The sequence below is a fragment of the Rhododendron vialii genome, chromosome 1a (genome assembly GCF_030253575.1).
Source record: "Rhododendron vialii isolate Sample 1 chromosome 1a, ASM3025357v1".
NCBI lineage: Eukaryota > Viridiplantae > Streptophyta > Magnoliopsida > Ericales > Ericaceae > Rhododendron > Rhododendron vialii.
In genome coordinates, this window is record NC_080557.1 from 30,563,602 (window position 1) to 30,581,329 (window position 17,728).

Below are 17,728 nucleotides of genomic sequence, written 5' to 3' on the forward strand. Positions count from 1 at the left end.
ATCTTTGCTTTCATTTGCATTTCATTTGAGTGTCATGTAATGGCTATAAAAGCCAAGGTCTGTTTTCATTTTAAAATCAGCCTTTAGATTGTTATCTAAGTTTTCTTCAGATATTAGATTATTGAATCTCAATGAACAGGAAGTCCACAACATCGAGAACATGATGGAAGGATAACCTTGCACATAGCATGGACAACATCTTTTTTATGTCAGAGTCAAGCATAAATGGTTGTCCCCACTCCAAAGGTCTCAAACACAATGAGATTGTTTAACATTTCTTTATTCTGATACTCGTACCCTTATGTCTTATGCCCTAGTTTTTTTAATGGAGCTAACTTCATATATTTCTTTTAACGTTTTATATTCTTCAAGTCAAACATGATTCTAGATAATAGAGGAGGAATAAGGGTGGGGCTATGGCTGCTTGGGGGCTGTTTTGGGACTGGTTTTAGAGATGATTTCAGAGTTTATTTCATCTGGTTTTAGGGGTTATTTTTGTAGGGTCTTAGGGGTTTTTTTTCCATTCTTGTATGCATTTTTCTTTGGACTATATTCTTTTCTTACTCCCATAACTTGATAGAGCACGTATTGGTAATTAGCAGCCTATATAGAGGAGAGGGGTTGGGAGTAATAGGGATAGCCTATATAGGTTAGAGGGAATTGTCCTTAATTGGACAATGAAATTGTGAATTTTCACCATTAACTCAGAACATTCATGTGGTTTAAACAGAATTCAGCGGGTTCAATCGAACCTTCAGTCATTCGAACTTAAAACTTCATAGGTATAGTTCATATTTTTGGAAACTAGGGGTTTAGCTAAACCCTCTAACTATATGGTACAACGGCTACCGCCACCAAGCTTGTACATAGGAATCGCTGAAACAAGAGTAGCCATTGAGGTATAGAAATATGTTGGGACTAAACAATCCTTCGAAATAAAAGCTATCGTGAAGACTGGAAGGCATACTAAATCTTAACCAAACTGATGTAGATGACCTTTTGACGAATAGTTGTTTAATGTAGTATTTACATTTTTGCTTTTTTACTTTAAGAGGTAGTAGAAGACGGCGATTCTTCCACATGCACGCATATTCAGAACTTTTTAAGCTTGAAGTATGCATTTTACCTAATGTATTGTGTTGCTTTATTTATAGCTAATTGTGAAGAGTATTCATGCTAAGAGAGTTTTTTGTCAATCCATAATTGTATTGACCTTCCTGGCATTCTCTTTCTTCCTATTGGAGAATGTGAAAAGGAGAGAGATTCCCAGCATTTAGTCAAGTTTTAAGAATATATGTGTCTAAGATGTTTGACATAATGTTCTATTTGGTTTTGATGTTCATTAATTTGGAAGTCTATGGATTATGGAGGTTTCTTAACTTCATTAGTTGCTTTCCATATGGCGCTTTAAGCTTTTCCTCTGCTTCAGAATTTTACTCCATTGTATACTTAGTCACAGTCAAACTAAATACTTCCATTAATTAGGTTACTATAAAATTATTAAATTGAACTTTGTACCATGCCTTAGCTTCGTAAGTAGGTCTATTCTAATATTTTTGTTTATTCAAATCTATCCAATCCAAAGACCTCATTCATGGTAAGCAACTTAATTACTATGTGATGCATGACATGACATTAATTTGATTACTTAAATCGTACTTGCATTTGCTATCAGACATGGACAAAAATTGGATGAAAATGGGCATGACAGCAGATGGAAGAATAAGTCAGCTGTATTATAATGGAGTTACTTTGTTTATTCAATTTGCAAGAGCAGTTGTTGATGCGCAAGGTAATATTCTGTGTCCGTGTCTAAAGTGTGTAAACTTTTACCAAAAAAGTCCAGAATATGTGCAAATTCATTTGCTTCAGCATGGGATTATGCAAAGTTACACTACATGGCATGAGCATGGAGAACCCCGTGAATCAAATGATGTTCGGCGTCATGAAATGAGAGATGGTGATCTAGGTGGTATTGATGCATTGGTGGAAGATCGGATAAAAGGGGAACCAATAGATACAACCCAACATCATGAGGAAATCCAGAACTTTGATAAACTTTTGAATGACGCCCAGCGTGAGATATACCCAGGTAGCAAAGATTATAATTTGTTGAAGTTTGTTATTGAGGTATTTAATATGAAGGTAACGAACCATTGGACCAATAAATCACTTGATATGTTCTTGAAGTTCCAGATTAAACTTTTACCATAAGGTAATTTAGTTCCCAAAAACACATACGAGGCAAGGAAGATATTGTCTGGCTTAGGCTTGTCATACGAGCTCATTGATGCCTGCATAAATGATTGTATACTCTTTTGGAAGGAAAATGCAGCACTGGATAGATGTCCAAAGTGCAATGTGTCGAGGTACAAGATCAATTGTGCTAGGGGAAAGAAGATTGCACGTAAGATTTTGCGTTACTTCCCTTTGACACCGAGATTAAAACGGTTGTTCATGACTAGAGCGATAGCCGAGGCCATGAGATGGCACATGAATAATCCTACTGATGGTGAAGAATCCGGGCATCCAGCCCACAGTGATGAGTGGAAGGAGTTTGATGTTAAGCATCCTGAGTTCGCTTGTGAGGCTCGCAATGTGAGACTAGAAATAGCAACTGATGGGTTCAACCCTTTCGGTAACATGAGCAACTCTTATAGCATGTGGCCTGTCATTCTTATTCCCTACAACCTACCACCATGGTTGGTTATGAAAGATTCGTTCTTCATGCTAACATTGCTTATTCCAGGGGATAAACAACCCGGGATAGATATTGATGTTTATTTGAGACCTTTGGTTGATGAGTTGAAGGAGTTATGGCACACTGGTACATCAACTTATGACGCAGCGAGTTGTGAGGGTTCCAAATGCGTGCAACTTTTTGGTGGACACTACATGATTGGCCAGCATTGGGTGACATCTCATGGTGGAGAACAAAGGGCCATTATTCTTGTTATACTTGCAACGATGAACCATATTTTGAGTCATTGAGAAGTAAGACTGCGTACACAAATCATCGAGCCTACTTGCCGGAAGATCATGCTGAATGGAGAAAGAGGCTAGCCTATAATGGTAAGCCTGAAAATCGGAAGAGGTCTTTAGAGTTGCCGGTGGAAAAGATACAAGAGCAATTGAACAATGTAAGCGAGGTCATCTTGGGAAAGAATCCAGCCAATAAGAAAAGGAAACGCCACAAACTGAACTGGACAAAGAAAAGTATTTTGTATGAACTAACATATGTGAAGGATAGGAAACTTCTACACAACATTGATGTCATGCATTGTGAGAAAAATTTCAGTGAAAATATTGTTGGAACAATGTTGGGCATTGATGGAAAGAACAAGGACACGAACAAGGCACGAAAGGATTTGGAAGATAAGGGCATACGAAAAGATCTGTGGTTGACACAACGTCCCGACGGATCGTATGTCAAGCCTTGTGCAAGCTTTGCGCTAACCCTTAAAGAGAGAGAGGCTTTCTTTGAATTCTTGAAATCGGTCAAGTATCCAGATGGCTATGCAGCAAACATATCAAGGTCTGTGAATTCAACTAATGGTCGACTAACTGGCCTAAAAAGTCATGACTACCATATACTTATACAACAGATTCTTCCAATTGGGATGCGTGGTTTTGTGGATAAGGAAATTAGTACAACATTATTTGAGTTGGGTAGTTTCTTCCAAGACCTCTGTTCTAAGACATTGAGGCGTAGTGAATTGGAGAAATTAGAAGAACGCATAGTGCTCATACTATGCAAGCTTGAAAAGATCTTTCCTCCAGCCTTCTTTGACATGATGGTCCACTTAGCTGTTCACCTACCACGTGAGGCCATACTTGGAGGACCAGTACATTATCGGTGGATGTACCCAATAGAAAGGTAACTGTAACAAACATAATTATTGATTGAAAGAGGTCATTGTTTTACATGTGTAATCTTACTCTTAACTGGTCTTGAAGGTTCCTTGGAACTCTGAAACAGTTTGTTTCTAATCGAGCTCGACCAGAAGGTTCGATTGCAGAGGCTTACATTGTCAAGGAGTGCATTACTTTTTGCTTGATGTATCTTGATGAGGTTGAAACCGTGCATAATCGACCTCAACGAAATGAAGACTTTGGCAAACGTCGTAAAGGCTACACAGTATTCACAGAGACAGCTCGTCCTTTTGGGCTAGTCACAAGGAATGGTGAGATGTCACAAGAACTCTGTGACATGGCCCATTGGTTCATTTTGTTAAATAGCCCTAAGATAGAGGAGTATCTAGAGTACGTAGTTGACTTTTTTATGTGGCTCTGATGACAATGATAGTATTTCGGCTATTAATGACATTCTTTTTTGAATAGGGAACACAAAAAACTGTTGCATGTTTCAAATGGACAAAACATAACCAGTGTGCAACGAAAAGTCTTTCCAAAGTGGTTCAAAGAGAAGGTAAGATACTTGAAATTCTTTTAGTGATGCTAGTCATTAGTATTTAACGAACCATAACTTAAATTTAGCTAGCATAACTAACTTTTCCTTGGTTATATATACTACTTTAGGTAAATTGGTTGAGGGCTAACAAGTCAATAGAGGCGACCGATGAACTATGGTCATTAGCAAATGGTCCCAATTTGCTAGTGAAGGAGCACTACGGTTGCATAACTAATGGGTTAAGGTTCCGTACAAGAGAAGTAGATGACCGCCGTAGGAGTCAAAATAGTGGCGTGCTTGCTCATGGAGACCACGAGGGGAAGATGCACAAGTATTATGGTCACTTGATGAAAGTTTGGGAATTCGAGTACTTGTGTGAGAATACAGTCCTTTTGTTTCAATGTGAGTGGTACAACACCGGCAACACAGGCCGAAATGGCACTATACGAACTGATAAATACTGCACAAGTATTAATGTTAAGAGTCGGTGGTGTTAATCTGACACATTCATCTTGCCTAGCCAAGCAAAGCAAGTTTTCTACCTAAATGATACAAAATGTGGTGAACCTTGGCAAGTTGTGTAGTTGGTCAAGCAAAGGGGTGTGTTTGATTTACCAGAGGTGGGAGATGGTGAACCACCGGATTCTCTAGAATGTACCGATGCCTTCCAACAAGAAAGTATGACCTCAGGAGTGCCAATTGACATTGAAGGTAATATTCGGTTCCGTAGGGAAGACGCTGAAGTTGAGGTTATTGCTGGAGTTGGGCCATTAAATGAAATAACAGAAAACCTAACAGATGATGAATTTGATGAAGAGCATGAAATAATATGAGAGGATATAAATGATGAAGCTGGTGAAGATGATGAAATATCCGATGCTGATATGGATCCTAATATGGATTATGACGCTGAGTTCTTTTTTTTGGGTAGATATATGTACTTCTAAGCATTGTATGTGGATCCTTATATGTATTTTACATGTGCTTAGTTTTTGAAGTTATGGGTTTTCATTAGATATTTTGTTTTACACTGCTCTTAATCTGCATTAATTTTAAACTGCGTTGTTTATTTATAGTTCATCGTCACGCAGAAATGTCTAGAGGAGAAAAAGTGCCTACCAAAAAAAAACAAGGAAAAGTAATGCTCCAACCTAATTTTCTAGCAACTCATTAATTACAAAACACATTATGAGAGGATAAGAGATGAGAAAGTAAAGAGGAACAATGAGGTATTGGAATCTCTTGGGGTTATGAAAATTGCAACATCTATGATGGGATCGGCTCGGCACCAGTGTGCAAATGATAATGGGAAGCGTGGTAGGGCTGATCAGGTGGACGACCCTGACTATATACTATCAAATGATGAGGATGGTCATGGCGATAACAGTGAGTCTGATGACTCTTTTGAGCAAGAGGTAATAATGTATCTTTTTTTTAATCCTTTCTTCTTGTACTTTTTCTATTGCCTTCTCGTATGAAAGAACTGCAATATGTATTAATACTGGTGCATTTTGTATTCTATTATTATAGGACATAGAGATACCACCAGGTGGTCTACCAGCACAATCGCATACAGAGCCACAATGTGGTGCAACTCTGATCTCTGAGAGGGTCACCCAATCAACACCTCATCCCTACATGGAAAGCCAGGCCTCACTGCCTCCTATTGCTCAGCCACAAAATGAGGTGCTACCTGAGAACAATGGCGGTGAGTAATGTAATATATGGTTTATTTTTACAGTTACATTATCTTGTTTTAGGTAGTCTAAGTAAAATTATGACTGGTGTGCTCTTTGTGGAAAAAAGAACAATTGACTGAAAACCTTACGAAAAAGAAGAGGTAATGTGATAGCTTGCTATGTACCAAGGGTTTCATTCTTTGATTGTTTCTATGCATGGCTGTGATAGCTATATCATACTTACCCTCATATCACTTTATCATACCTGAGGGGTTTTTGGTTTTCATTGGTGGGCATTTGTCATGTGATGACCCCAAAGGTTTGTGCTTAGGACACTTGTGCACCTGCTGTTACTTTAACTTCTTGTCAATTCCATTGTTAACATATATGTGCTTGTGTGCTATTGGAAAGTGATATTGGAAAGTGCCTGTACTTGTGTCCCAAGTATATGATACTTGAATGTGCTGGATTTTTTTGCTAATACTGTGTATATTAGCTGTTATTGTAACTGGTCTCATTAAGAATATTTAGATCCTCTAGTCTTTGCTTGGTTGCTTTGAATGACTAGCTGTACATAGCTGTTTTCTTTTAGCTGCTCTGAATGACTCTTACTGCTGATGCTTACTGTTGTTTGCTGCTTGCTGTACATAGTTGTTTGCTTCTATATTCTGATGCTTACTGCTTTTGCTGCTATTGTTTGCTGCTCAAATAGCAATAGTTAGTTATCTACTGCTACTGATGTTCCATCCATTTGCAAATGGACTGTTTGAACTGGTACCAGCTGCCAGCTATCAATTACTACCATTTACTGCCATCTCTTTTGTAAATGCTTAAGAGGACTAGGATACAAATATTGTCCTTTACTACTAGTTTGTCATAGTGAAGTCACTGAATTTTGGTTTCTGTTTTCTATTATGGCTGCTGTTTTTCAAGCCAGGGCAAAATACAGTTTCCTACAGCTGCTGCTGCTCTATTGTGTGAAGCCTACTGTTGCTTCTGTTCTGTCAGACCAGTAGCAGTGCTGCTACTGTTCTGTTATCCTATTTTGTTACTGTTACTATGGCATTGTTTTCCTTCCCTCTTTACTGGATGGATTGGAAACATCGCATATTATTTAGCCCATGTGGCCATTTGGTGTAAACAATTTTATTTACTTTTGTTTTGTTTTCTTTTTGACAGAAATCAATAGACCTACCCGTGGACCTACGCGAGGCATTCAAGCTCAGGGACTCATTGACAAACAAGGAAAGCTTCCAGTTCCCATTCCACAACTATTCCGTGCGCCGGTAGGAAAGCATGCTACTCAATTGACCTCAAGGATTGGTGTCGAGGTTCGCACACATGTGATAGACGTTGGCGTCCCTAGGTGGAAAGCAGTAGATGAGAGTGTTAAAGCGCCTATACTTCAGCGCATAATGGTAAACGCTGAGTATTTCCAACAGTTAATCTTTCATTTGCAGCTACTCTCTTTCATTTGCAGCACACGTAAACGGAAGGTTAGAGTGATGAAAAGTGAGCACCTTTGTCTGAGTCCTCTTGTTTTGAAACCAAAACTTGATCTGCTTAGGCTCAAGCCCCAGATCCCTATTCAGTTGACGCCGCTGGTTATCATTTGGATGTGGGCATTCCTTGAAGAACCTTAAATTCACGTCATTCAAAAATCCCATTATTACAGACACATAGAGCTTTAGGAACGATCAGATCAATATCGAACGCAACCAAATAAGCTAAAAACTACAAAATACGAAAGCTATGGTGAAACAGCATTGCCCAAACAAATTTCAAGAAATCCAAGGCAAAGAATGAATCAGTATCATCAAAGCTCCATTGACAATTGTTTATAGATAAAGTAAATGAAAAGCAATTAGAGAAAAAAATATACACTACTTGGCCCTAAGTTACCGATAGAGATCGTTAACCAAGCAGGCACTCTCTCTCTCTCTCTCTCTCTCTCTCTCTCTCTCGAAGATACCTCCCATGACACGCCCCGTTCCAGAATAGCACCTCATCGGCCTATCCCGATACGACACGCGACAACAGCCCAACAACAACCAGCTACTAGCAATTCCACGAATAACTAAATATTGAAGTTCAACAGCCACATTTTTATTTACATCTCAAAATACTTGTCATTTACAAACTACAGCGGAAGTCTGTCAAGAAATAAACTTTACATAGCCAACTATTATCCAAAACTAAACTAAGCAAAAAAATCATCTACGGGCCAAGAGACAAAGACTCCCATAGGCCTCAACCACGCACTTCTCGAGCGAGTCACAAAATGCAAAACGAGACCCGTAGTGGACATCGACCTATACCTGCAAAACTGGAACCCCAAGCGAGTTCCAGGAGTGTAAATGAGACATGGATGTTGTTCAATATAGACGATAAATCCAAGTTCATCATTAATTAAGCATTAAGCAAATAATCAACACAAAGTCTTTAATCCGACACAAAGTCACTAGCTCGACACAAAGTCATAATTTTGGCATAAAGCCATTGAATCGACACGAAGTCAGTGACACGACACAAAGTCCGGCTGTTGGCCATTGTTGCCCATTGACACGAAGTCACAATCCAATATCACAAATTTAATCCAATCGAAGAACATCTATGAATCGAACACTCACCTCGGTCTCCAACAAAAAGAAAACCAACACAATCACTCCCTATGTGGAGCTGCGGTACCCGTTGTCGCCTCCGAACCTAACAAATATTCCGCATCAATTCCGAAAGCAAAGAAGTAAATAATCGTACCAAATACTACTACAAGCTTCAACACCCCTTTTCAACTAACTCTCAATAGTTCCAGCAAGCGTTTTAACACTTTAGATCACATTACTAGCGAGTATGATCAGTTTAAATCATCTATTCACCAAGTTGTAGCACGTACAATAAACTTTTAGCATGCTCTACTCATATTTTTGCACTTACACATACATTTTCAGCATTCTAAAACCATTTACTGCATCTAAACAGCAGATTCAGCACCCAACACTCATTTACAGCATTTGTAAAGGTAGTTTCAGCATCTAACACACTATTTCTACACCCTAATCTACCAGTTACAACATTTATGCACAGTTTCAGCAATTCTCTACCCAGTTTTCAGCGATCAATTCACAGATGCAGCATCTAAAGTTCATATTTCCTGCACCTAGTTTCAGTTTCAGCACCTACAATCCAATTTCAGCATTTTAAAACCAGTTTTCCGCCTAATTCCTGCATTTGGCGATGAATTTCAGCAACTAGAGAGGCAATTCCAGCAAATAAAGAATACATTTTCCAGTGTCAAATACAAATTTCAGCATTCAAGAACACAGGTTCGACATTTTTGGCAACCTAGTTACCAAAATCAACTCTTAGCACTGAATTCTTTTGGTTTCCATCACAAATCTCAGTTCCAAAAGAAGAAGATAAAGTATAGCCCTATTTAGGATACTTAAACCCTATTAATTCTATAAGTAAGAGTTGCTTACCAAGTTAGGATTTTCAATTTTCCCAGCCTTCTCTCTCCCCCTTGCTGACTCTCTCTCTCCCATCAGTTCTCTCTCTCTCTCTCTCTCTCTCTCTCTCTCTCTTCTGTAACGTAGAACAAGAGTTCTCTTGATTTGGGTTTCTTTCTTCTTCTTTTTTTAACTTCTATAGCTATGTATAACATATACACACATGCACTTCAGGTGAAGCCCACGTGCACACACAGCACATCTTTTTCTTTTTCTTTTTTCTTTTTACAACTAAGACCCTATAGTTCTAAGAAATCACATTTAAGGTCCACATAAAAAATAAAACTCACTTTCCATTCTTTTTTTCTTACTTGTTTTTTTTTTAAAGTGTTATAAGGATAACTGACTCGCACACATGCAATTAAAATATTTGTGCAGCCCATAAGTTATAAAATGAACTCTTAAGCACCTTAAGATAATAGGATGTTACATCCCATGGCTTCTGTAGTTCTATGACGTATATCTGAATCTCTCCTCCAAATACATATATAAGAACGAATACATACATATAGAAGAAGAAGAAGAAGAATAAGAAAAAGAAGAAGGACTAATCCATACCCATGGGGGGAAAAGTTGGCAAGACTCAAGAGCCATGGCTATAGCATTACACAAAACAAAACTACAACCAGCAAATAATGTCTTACCCCTCAAGCTGTTGTATCTGATAGGTAGTGTGGTGGTGATAGTGCTTCCCTTTCCGACTATTCGAGGCCTTTTGTTCATCACCTGAGCCACTACTGTTACCTCCATAACTAAAGTCCATTACTTTTATTCACCTAGAGAAGAAGGGTTGTTTCTCCCTTCTATAGACGCTCAAGTATCACACAACACATGAAACAAAAATGTATTTAACCTGGATTAGGATTTGATTCCCCTACTTCTTTCTCATATTTTGTTTTATTTTTGTTGCATTTGGTTCACATTTCACACTATCAGAAGTAAGAACCTAAAGAAACTTGCCGCTGTACAAATGAAGTCTTGTACACACGATTTTTTTACATAGCACAAACTTGCCGCTGTTAACCTAGAGCAGTTCTTAGTTTACAAATAAAGTATTAATTTTGTAACTTAGGATCAAGTCATTACTAAAATTGTCAAATATTGCAGGATAAGTTTGACTTGCAAGGAGATCCAATCGATGTTGAAAAGGCAGTGGCAACACAATATGGACGGAGGTTGAGCAATCACAACTTCATTTTGCACAAAAAGTACAAGAAACTTAAAGAAACAAAGGGGGAAGAGTATGCTAGAAACAACCCACCAGCTGGTGTCAATCCAGAGCAGTGGACGAGCTTAGTCACTAAGAAGTGGATTGTTCCAAAATGGCTGGTAATCTCGTTCACCAGAGAACTAGTCATGGTTCTTGTTATAGCATCCTAATCTTGGATTTTATTGAAAAACCACATCCTAAACTTGAAAGCCTTATAGTTTTCTCTGTTGGTTTGTGGTCTTGTAGGAGCGATCAGAAAAAAACACCTCAAACAGGTTTTATTCTCTTCCCTTTTCTAATGCTACTTTTCCTGCTGCCTTTTTGCCTTCATTTCTGCCCTTGTGCCCATGGCACTTACTAAGTAACATCACCAATAACATTATGGCTGTTTATGGATTACAACTGTAGGATTAGGCCTTCATCATGGCTTTCATCCATGTATGCTCACAGCTATAGGATTATCAGCTTTTTGGTCTCTAATATTGACTGCCAAGCTGTTATATTGTGAACTGTTGCTGCTTCTTTTGAAGAAAAACCTGCCATTTGGTCTCATGGACTGTTATTGCTGTCGAATTAGTAGATTAATCAGTCTTTAGACATTCAATATGGCTTTGCTACTCTGCTGATCTACTTGGGGGAATTTCAGTCATGTTTCCTCTCTAATTCAACTCCAAACTGAGGATAGGTTTATTGATTCAAGTCCAAACAAAGTACTTATCAAAAAAACATAATGCTAGGGATTTGAACTGCATTCATAATGCTAGAAAACAATTCAGTCATTCATATAGAACAACATTACAGATGGCTACAAGGCATTTGGACTAGATGTGCCATTTTCAGTACATAGGTGCTTCTCATGGCAATGCTAGGAATTGCCATTTCGAACCACATTACAATACTTATAAAACATGGGTATAGAAATGACAAGCAAAGACAATACAATTAGCTGCTGGTGCCATTCTTTTCGACAAGATAATGTTGAGAGATTCACCAACTCCTCACTTCACTTGATTGCTTCTTGGTTCTGTGTGGACAATTGTTACATCTCTCCACTTAGCTTTTGTACAAGGTTCATCAAGGTTCAAAATGGCTGGTAATCTCTTCAATTCTGCATTTTCCTCTTCAAATTTTTGCATTTTTTCCTTCAATTCTGCAATGCTACTGTTGTTCCTGTATTGCTGTTTGCTGGCTTCTATTTAGTACTTAGAAGTCTGCTATTGCTGTTTGTTGGCTGCTATGTAGCCCTCAGGAGTAATCAATATGTTGCTATTCAAGAAATGGGGTTCAGCTTCTGAGAGGATTAGACATGTTGCTATTCTAGATTCTTCATCATCATAGCTAGCTCCATTAGAACTCATGCAATCTTCATATACTTGGCTTTTAATTGTTTTCCTGATTATACTTGGGTTCAATTCCACTGCTAGTTCAATACCTACCAACTGACAATTAAGTCTGAAATTTGCTTTGGGTTCAATCACAACTGGGCTATTTTATATTTTATCGATATCTTCTGGGCATTTATATTTTATATTCCGATAACAACTGGGCTAGTTTAATAGATTCTTCTCTTCGTAACTCCTTTTCTATTTTATCGATATGTTTCTTTTGCCAATATAAAAAATAAAAAACAGGTCTTGGTCTAAGACAAAACATAGATGTGGATCAAAGTCACTCCCAGTTAGGGTTGCCACTGTGGTGAGTTTTCCATTACATTGGCCTTCACTTTTTTTACAATATGAATATGCTTTATTAACTCATTTGATGAGAACTTAATATATCAGATGCACGATAATGGAGGTGTTGTGCCCGCGGTAACAGAGATGTACAAGGATACCCACTTCAATAAGGACACGCAAAAATGGATCTCTTCAGAATCTGAAGTTCTCTATGTACGTGTATCAAGTACTTTTGTGGTGTATTATTGTCTTCTAAATTATTAGAACTTGTCTCTACTAAATTGTCAGAACTTAAATTTGGCATTTACTATAAAATGACAGGATAAGATGATACAAATAGAGATTGAACATAATGCGTAGGAAGGTGCAATCCTGATTACGCAAGAGGAGCTCTCCGTTAAAGTACTCAAGGCAAAGTCAGGCTATGTGAAGGGACTTGGCATTAGGCCTTCCTCCTCTATTAGGACTGTGAACAAGGAGTATGTAACACACCTCGAGGGAAAGGTGCAAGAGCAAGCTGAAAAAATTCAGGAGCAAGCGGAAGGAATTGAAGCAGCAAACAATAAGATAGAGGAACAGGGGAAGACTTTGGCTAGTGTTATGGCGTTTCTTAAACAACAAGGATTCACCGGTTAACAACTTGCTGGTTAGTACATCATGCTTTCCCTATTTATATATATATTTTTTGGGTAAGTTAAGTTTTATAGCCAAAACCACTTACAAAGGCACAGGGGCACTATATATTTATGAGACACCATGACAATCCCCCATTTATGAAGCCTATCTAGAGTGGATAACCTGCTTAAACCACTTACAAAGGCACAGGGGCACTACATATTTGTGAGACTCCATGACAATCCCCCATTTATGAAGCCTATCTAGAGTGGATAACCTGCCTAATACAACCAACCATTGAATGATAGACCATTTAGGCACTGCATATTTGAACCATACCACTTTGGCCCATCTAACTTGAGGAGCCTGTCTCCTAATAGAAGACCAAGCAGATTTGATAGACAACTACCTTGTAGCAGTCAGGTTCCACCTTATGCAGTCCACCTTCATCATCTTCATCATCATAGAGTCAACATTTTGCACTTTGCTACTGTTTCCTAAGTCCATACTAGCATACCACCAAGTTAAAAATGGAATTTTATGAAACACAAGAGAAAGAGGATATATCTTCTTAACCAAGCACTTGTTACTGCTGAGGATATTGTTATTTATTTATTTATTTAAAGTTTTCGCTGTTCAGTAGTCTTCTATTCGAGGAAAACCAGTTTACGGTATTGTGCCGAGTAGTTTTTGCTTGTTATGAAGTTGCACAGTATGTAATTAGAACTCTTCTTATAGTTGGATTTATGATTTCCCTTTTGTTCGCTGATCCTTTGTGGTGTTTTGGCTCCACTAAACAAGAGTTTACAGACTTATCTGATCTCTTCCTTCTGAAGGAAAATGTTCGTCTTCTTTCATCCATTCTTCTTCTTTGATAGTTTCTTTGTACTTGCTTCCTAATGCAGTTTTTGTCTCTCTGAATGGGTTGTAAATTTTTTATTGTATTGGAAGGTAATGGACCTTAATGAAGCAATTCTCACTTAATAGATATAAGACTAACCTTCAAATTTGGAGCATTTGGGGTATTTCAGACATAATACAGTCTAGATACATTGGAATTTTGGTGGTATTTCAGACATAAAGAAGTATAACGATAACAGAAGCTATGAACATAGAATTTGGTATTGTTTTTCTTTCTAATAGTGGTGGTAAAAAGTCAACACAAACACTTACCATGCCATACTATCACTGCAGGAAAACTTGTTAAAGTCTAATTATGGGAGAGATTGACTATCACCACAGTGCATTCCAGGTAGGAAAAAGCTAAACAGGAAACATGTGGTAGTGATAACCACTACTCCGTACCAATGTAACTTGTTAGAATCCACCAATGCCAAATAGTGATAGTGAAGTAGGATTAATTATCTAAAAGGGATACCTAGGTTTTGATGATGCAGTAACAAGTGCTTGGTTAAGAAGATATATCCTCTTTGGTAGATAATGGAGCAGAAAGCTATACAGTCATTTATTCAAGTGCACATTCCTACTTTGTGTGATGTTTGGTCTACGTTCCTTTATTTCTATTCCTGGTTTTATATTGTTGGGGGGGCTGCTGCTCTGTTTGTTGTCTTTTGGCTGTTGTATCTAGTGGTGTGATTGTGGTTTTTGGCTGCTCATGTTTGTTGTTGCTGCTCTTAATTTTCTGGATTGCTTGGCTGATGGTTTTTGGCTGTTTTTTGCGTTCCAACTCACTTGACACCCACACAACACACACTAGTAATGAAATCCACACCTTTAGAGGACACAACACACACACAATTCACACCAACACACACCTTTAGTGGACACAACACACCCAACACATAACCAAAATACTTTGTGTGTGCAAATTGAATACGCATAAGGTGTACTATGCAGATTGTTAAGTTTCCACAATGTTTTGTGTTCTATTAACGTCATAACCAAAATACTTTATCCTACTTTTTATGTGCATATTGAATACGCATAAGGTTGGTAGCGGGGAAGATGGTATATATACGCTTTTCTATGAAGACTTTTTGTTTGGACATATGAAGACTCCTTTTGGGGATGAAGGTCCGAGTCTTCTTTTTTGGATATATGCTTCTATGAAGACTCCTTTTTGGGATGAAGGTCCGAGTCTTCTTTTCTGGATATATGCTTCTATGAAGACTCCTTTTTTGGGATGAAGTTTCGAGTCTTCTTTTTTCATTTTAATGATGCTACCGAACTATGATGAACATATATGGTATGGTCTATCTTTCATGTTTTTGTCATGGGAATATTGATGCCTTAGATCCTATGGTTGAATGGACATTAATTTGGTGTAGAATACATAGTTCTTGTGGTTAATGGATGTATAGTTTGGCACATGATTATAATGGTTTATGAAGATGTATTGGCTATTATGGTGTAACTTATAGTTCATTTGTTTGGTTGAGTATTGAATTCCAAAATGAATAGGATGATATTGTCTTATAAGAAGAGTGTTAGTGACAATTTATTTTGTCACTTTTACTTTTTATACACATATTTAAGGTGACAATTTTTTTTATCACCAAAAATGTTTCTCTATCAACTTTTCAATGACTATATCTTTCGTCACTAATTGGCTTAAATTGAAAATTTTAGGTGACAAAATATTTGTCACAATTATTATTTTTAATTAATTTGTTCGGTGACAAAACTTTTTTTGTCACCTATGTATTTACATTGTTCAATCACCTGCCAAAATTAGTGACGAAATTGAAAATGGGTGACAAATAACTATTAGAATGGTGACGAAATATTTCGTCATCAAAAAGAATAATGGGTGACAAAAAAGTATTGTCAACAAGTGATTTTTTGTGACGAAATTTTTCGTAGTCGAAAGACACCATAGGTGACGAAAAACAAATTTCGTCACGAGGTAAGAATCCTCGACAACCTTTAGTCGACAAATTTTTTTTCGTCACGAATACTATTTGTGACAAAAAATATGCAATTTGTGACAATTTTCATTTGTCACCTAATGCAAATTTTCTTGTGGTGTGTCTTTAAAATCATCGTGCGGGATATACGGTGCACCGAGCATTATTCTGAGTATTGTTGATAGCCTGATAGCAAGAAGGAGACACCGCACGGCATATCATAAAGCTGTGCACAACATTATGGTAAGTCGTGAGAGGAATGTTGTGATCTCGATAGTTTGCTGATTAGTTCTTTCATCTTTCACGACATCATTCTCTCATCATTTCTATACAGCAAGCACCACGTGCACGCCAATGTGATATATCTTCCCATGTCCCTTTCTCCTTTACTTGTTTATTAAAGAGTTTGATTTCCCGAAGGATATTTAAAGTTTTCCCCTTTTGAAAATGTTTAGTAGAGACCGGTTTTTACCTGGCGAATGAGGTACTTTTTGACAAAACCTTCCCCATTCGTAACATGGCCCCCTAACCCAAAGTCTCAACATTTTTGCTATGACCAAAAGCCTTTTTCAAACAAGTTCTCAGTTTCTCGGATCATCCATCTCAAAAATCAAGGTGGCAACTCTCAAGGGCGCGCCGGTCAAGGAGCCCACAGTTGCGACTCTGCTGGGGACTTCACGATTATTCAAAACTTTGAAACTTGCTTTTATTTTTTAAAGAATTGAATAATCTAAGAGGGCCAAACTTGAAAGGCATTTTCAAAAGGGGAATTTTCAATATCTTTTGGAGGATCAAACTCTCGTTATTCTGTACACTTTGCACTGCACAACGTCGCTAGTATATTTTGGCAATCTTGCCTGGCTTGCCGGTGATAAGCTCTCCCAAGATACCTAGCACCCCCCGACCGTGATGAGTCATCGTACCGCTCGACCGTTGTCTCGCAATACACTTGACAATGGGAGGTACATCTTGGCTCTAGTCCGGGGAACCCTGCTAAATCAAAACTGGCCTTTGCACTTGTACATAACTACAGAACCTTCCCAACTAGGACAGGAACCCGTGGTTAGGGCTTGTGTGATATATCTTGTTTATGTGCATTTCTTTTCTATACATGCATATCATTCATTCATCATTGCATCCCGCAGGCTAGAGGACAGGATTCCCTTAGGATTTTGTGTCTTCCCCCGGTCAGTCTAGGAGACTATAAATCCATGGAGTTTGTGATACCTCCGGTGTTTGTCGTGCTCGAATGGCTCCCTTGGTTCTGAACTAGCCTTAAAGGTGTGTGTATCTAGATTTCGATAATCATATTGCTTTGTCTCAGATGGTCTAGGTAACGAGATTGGCTCTGGTTCCCCAAAAATAGGCAGAATTTAACTTGCTTGACAGTACCTACCCGGATTATCAAAAATCTTCTATACAAACGCCTTTAAGTGAGAACTAGATCACGGTAGCTCCTAGGCTTAGCTTCTAGGATGCATGAAGATGGTAGAGTAATTTACCATGATTAGTTTTGAGTCACCCCTTTTTGCTTCATTGCCAGTTCTGAAACATTGCTCGATCGCAAGAAGAGACTGTTCCCAATTGGTTTTGTCCACTCCAAAGAATAGTTCGCATAGACACCGTGGAAGAAACACAATTATTTGAGGTTGAAGTACAATAGGAAGGGCAACCGTCGACAGAAATAGTGCAAGAATCACCAGCAACAATACCACTCAAGGAACCTATATTGATGGCTAACCAACCAAATGGGGTGAAAGAACT

General features: G+C 38.1%; 2 protein-coding genes and 2 long non-coding RNA genes across 4 annotated transcripts; 3 read left to right on the top strand and 1 right to left on the bottom strand.

The window, feature by feature from the left end:
• Positions 1-3,244: 3,244 nt before the first annotated feature.
• On the top strand, positions 3,245-4,714 carry LOC131335285 (uncharacterized). The gene is made up of 2 exons (XM_058370587.1): positions 3,245-3,877; positions 3,958-4,714. The coding sequence occupies exons 1-2, from the start codon at positions 3,276-3,278 to the stop codon at positions 4,292-4,294; spliced, it is 939 nt and encodes a 312-aa protein (XP_058226570.1). The 5' UTR covers positions 3,245-3,275; the 3' UTR covers positions 4,295-4,714.
• Positions 4,715-5,567: 853 nt separating this feature from the next.
• On the top strand, positions 5,568-13,163 carry LOC131335280 (uncharacterized). Its single transcript, XM_058370572.1, has 8 exons — positions 5,568-5,826; positions 5,942-6,119; positions 7,270-7,508; positions 10,704-10,925; positions 11,053-11,081; positions 12,438-12,501; positions 12,588-12,695; positions 12,804-13,163. The coding sequence occupies exons 1-8, from the start codon at positions 5,662-5,664 to the stop codon at positions 12,840-12,842; spliced, it is 1,044 nt and encodes a 347-aa protein (XP_058226555.1). The 5' UTR covers positions 5,568-5,661; the 3' UTR covers positions 12,843-13,163.
• LOC131335311 (uncharacterized) lies at positions 8,325-9,609 on the bottom strand. The gene is made up of 3 exons (XR_009202491.1): positions 9,570-9,609; positions 8,721-8,796; positions 8,325-8,416 (listed from the first exon to the last, which is right to left on the bottom strand). It is a non-coding gene; the product is annotated as an uncharacterized LOC131335311 (long non-coding RNA).
• Positions 13,164-14,853: 1,690 nt separating the features above from the next.
• On the top strand, positions 14,854-15,407 carry LOC131335305 (uncharacterized). The gene is made up of 2 exons (XR_009202490.1): positions 14,854-15,131; positions 15,189-15,407. It is a non-coding gene; the product is annotated as an uncharacterized LOC131335305 (long non-coding RNA).
• Positions 15,408-17,728: the final 2,321 nt, after the last annotated feature.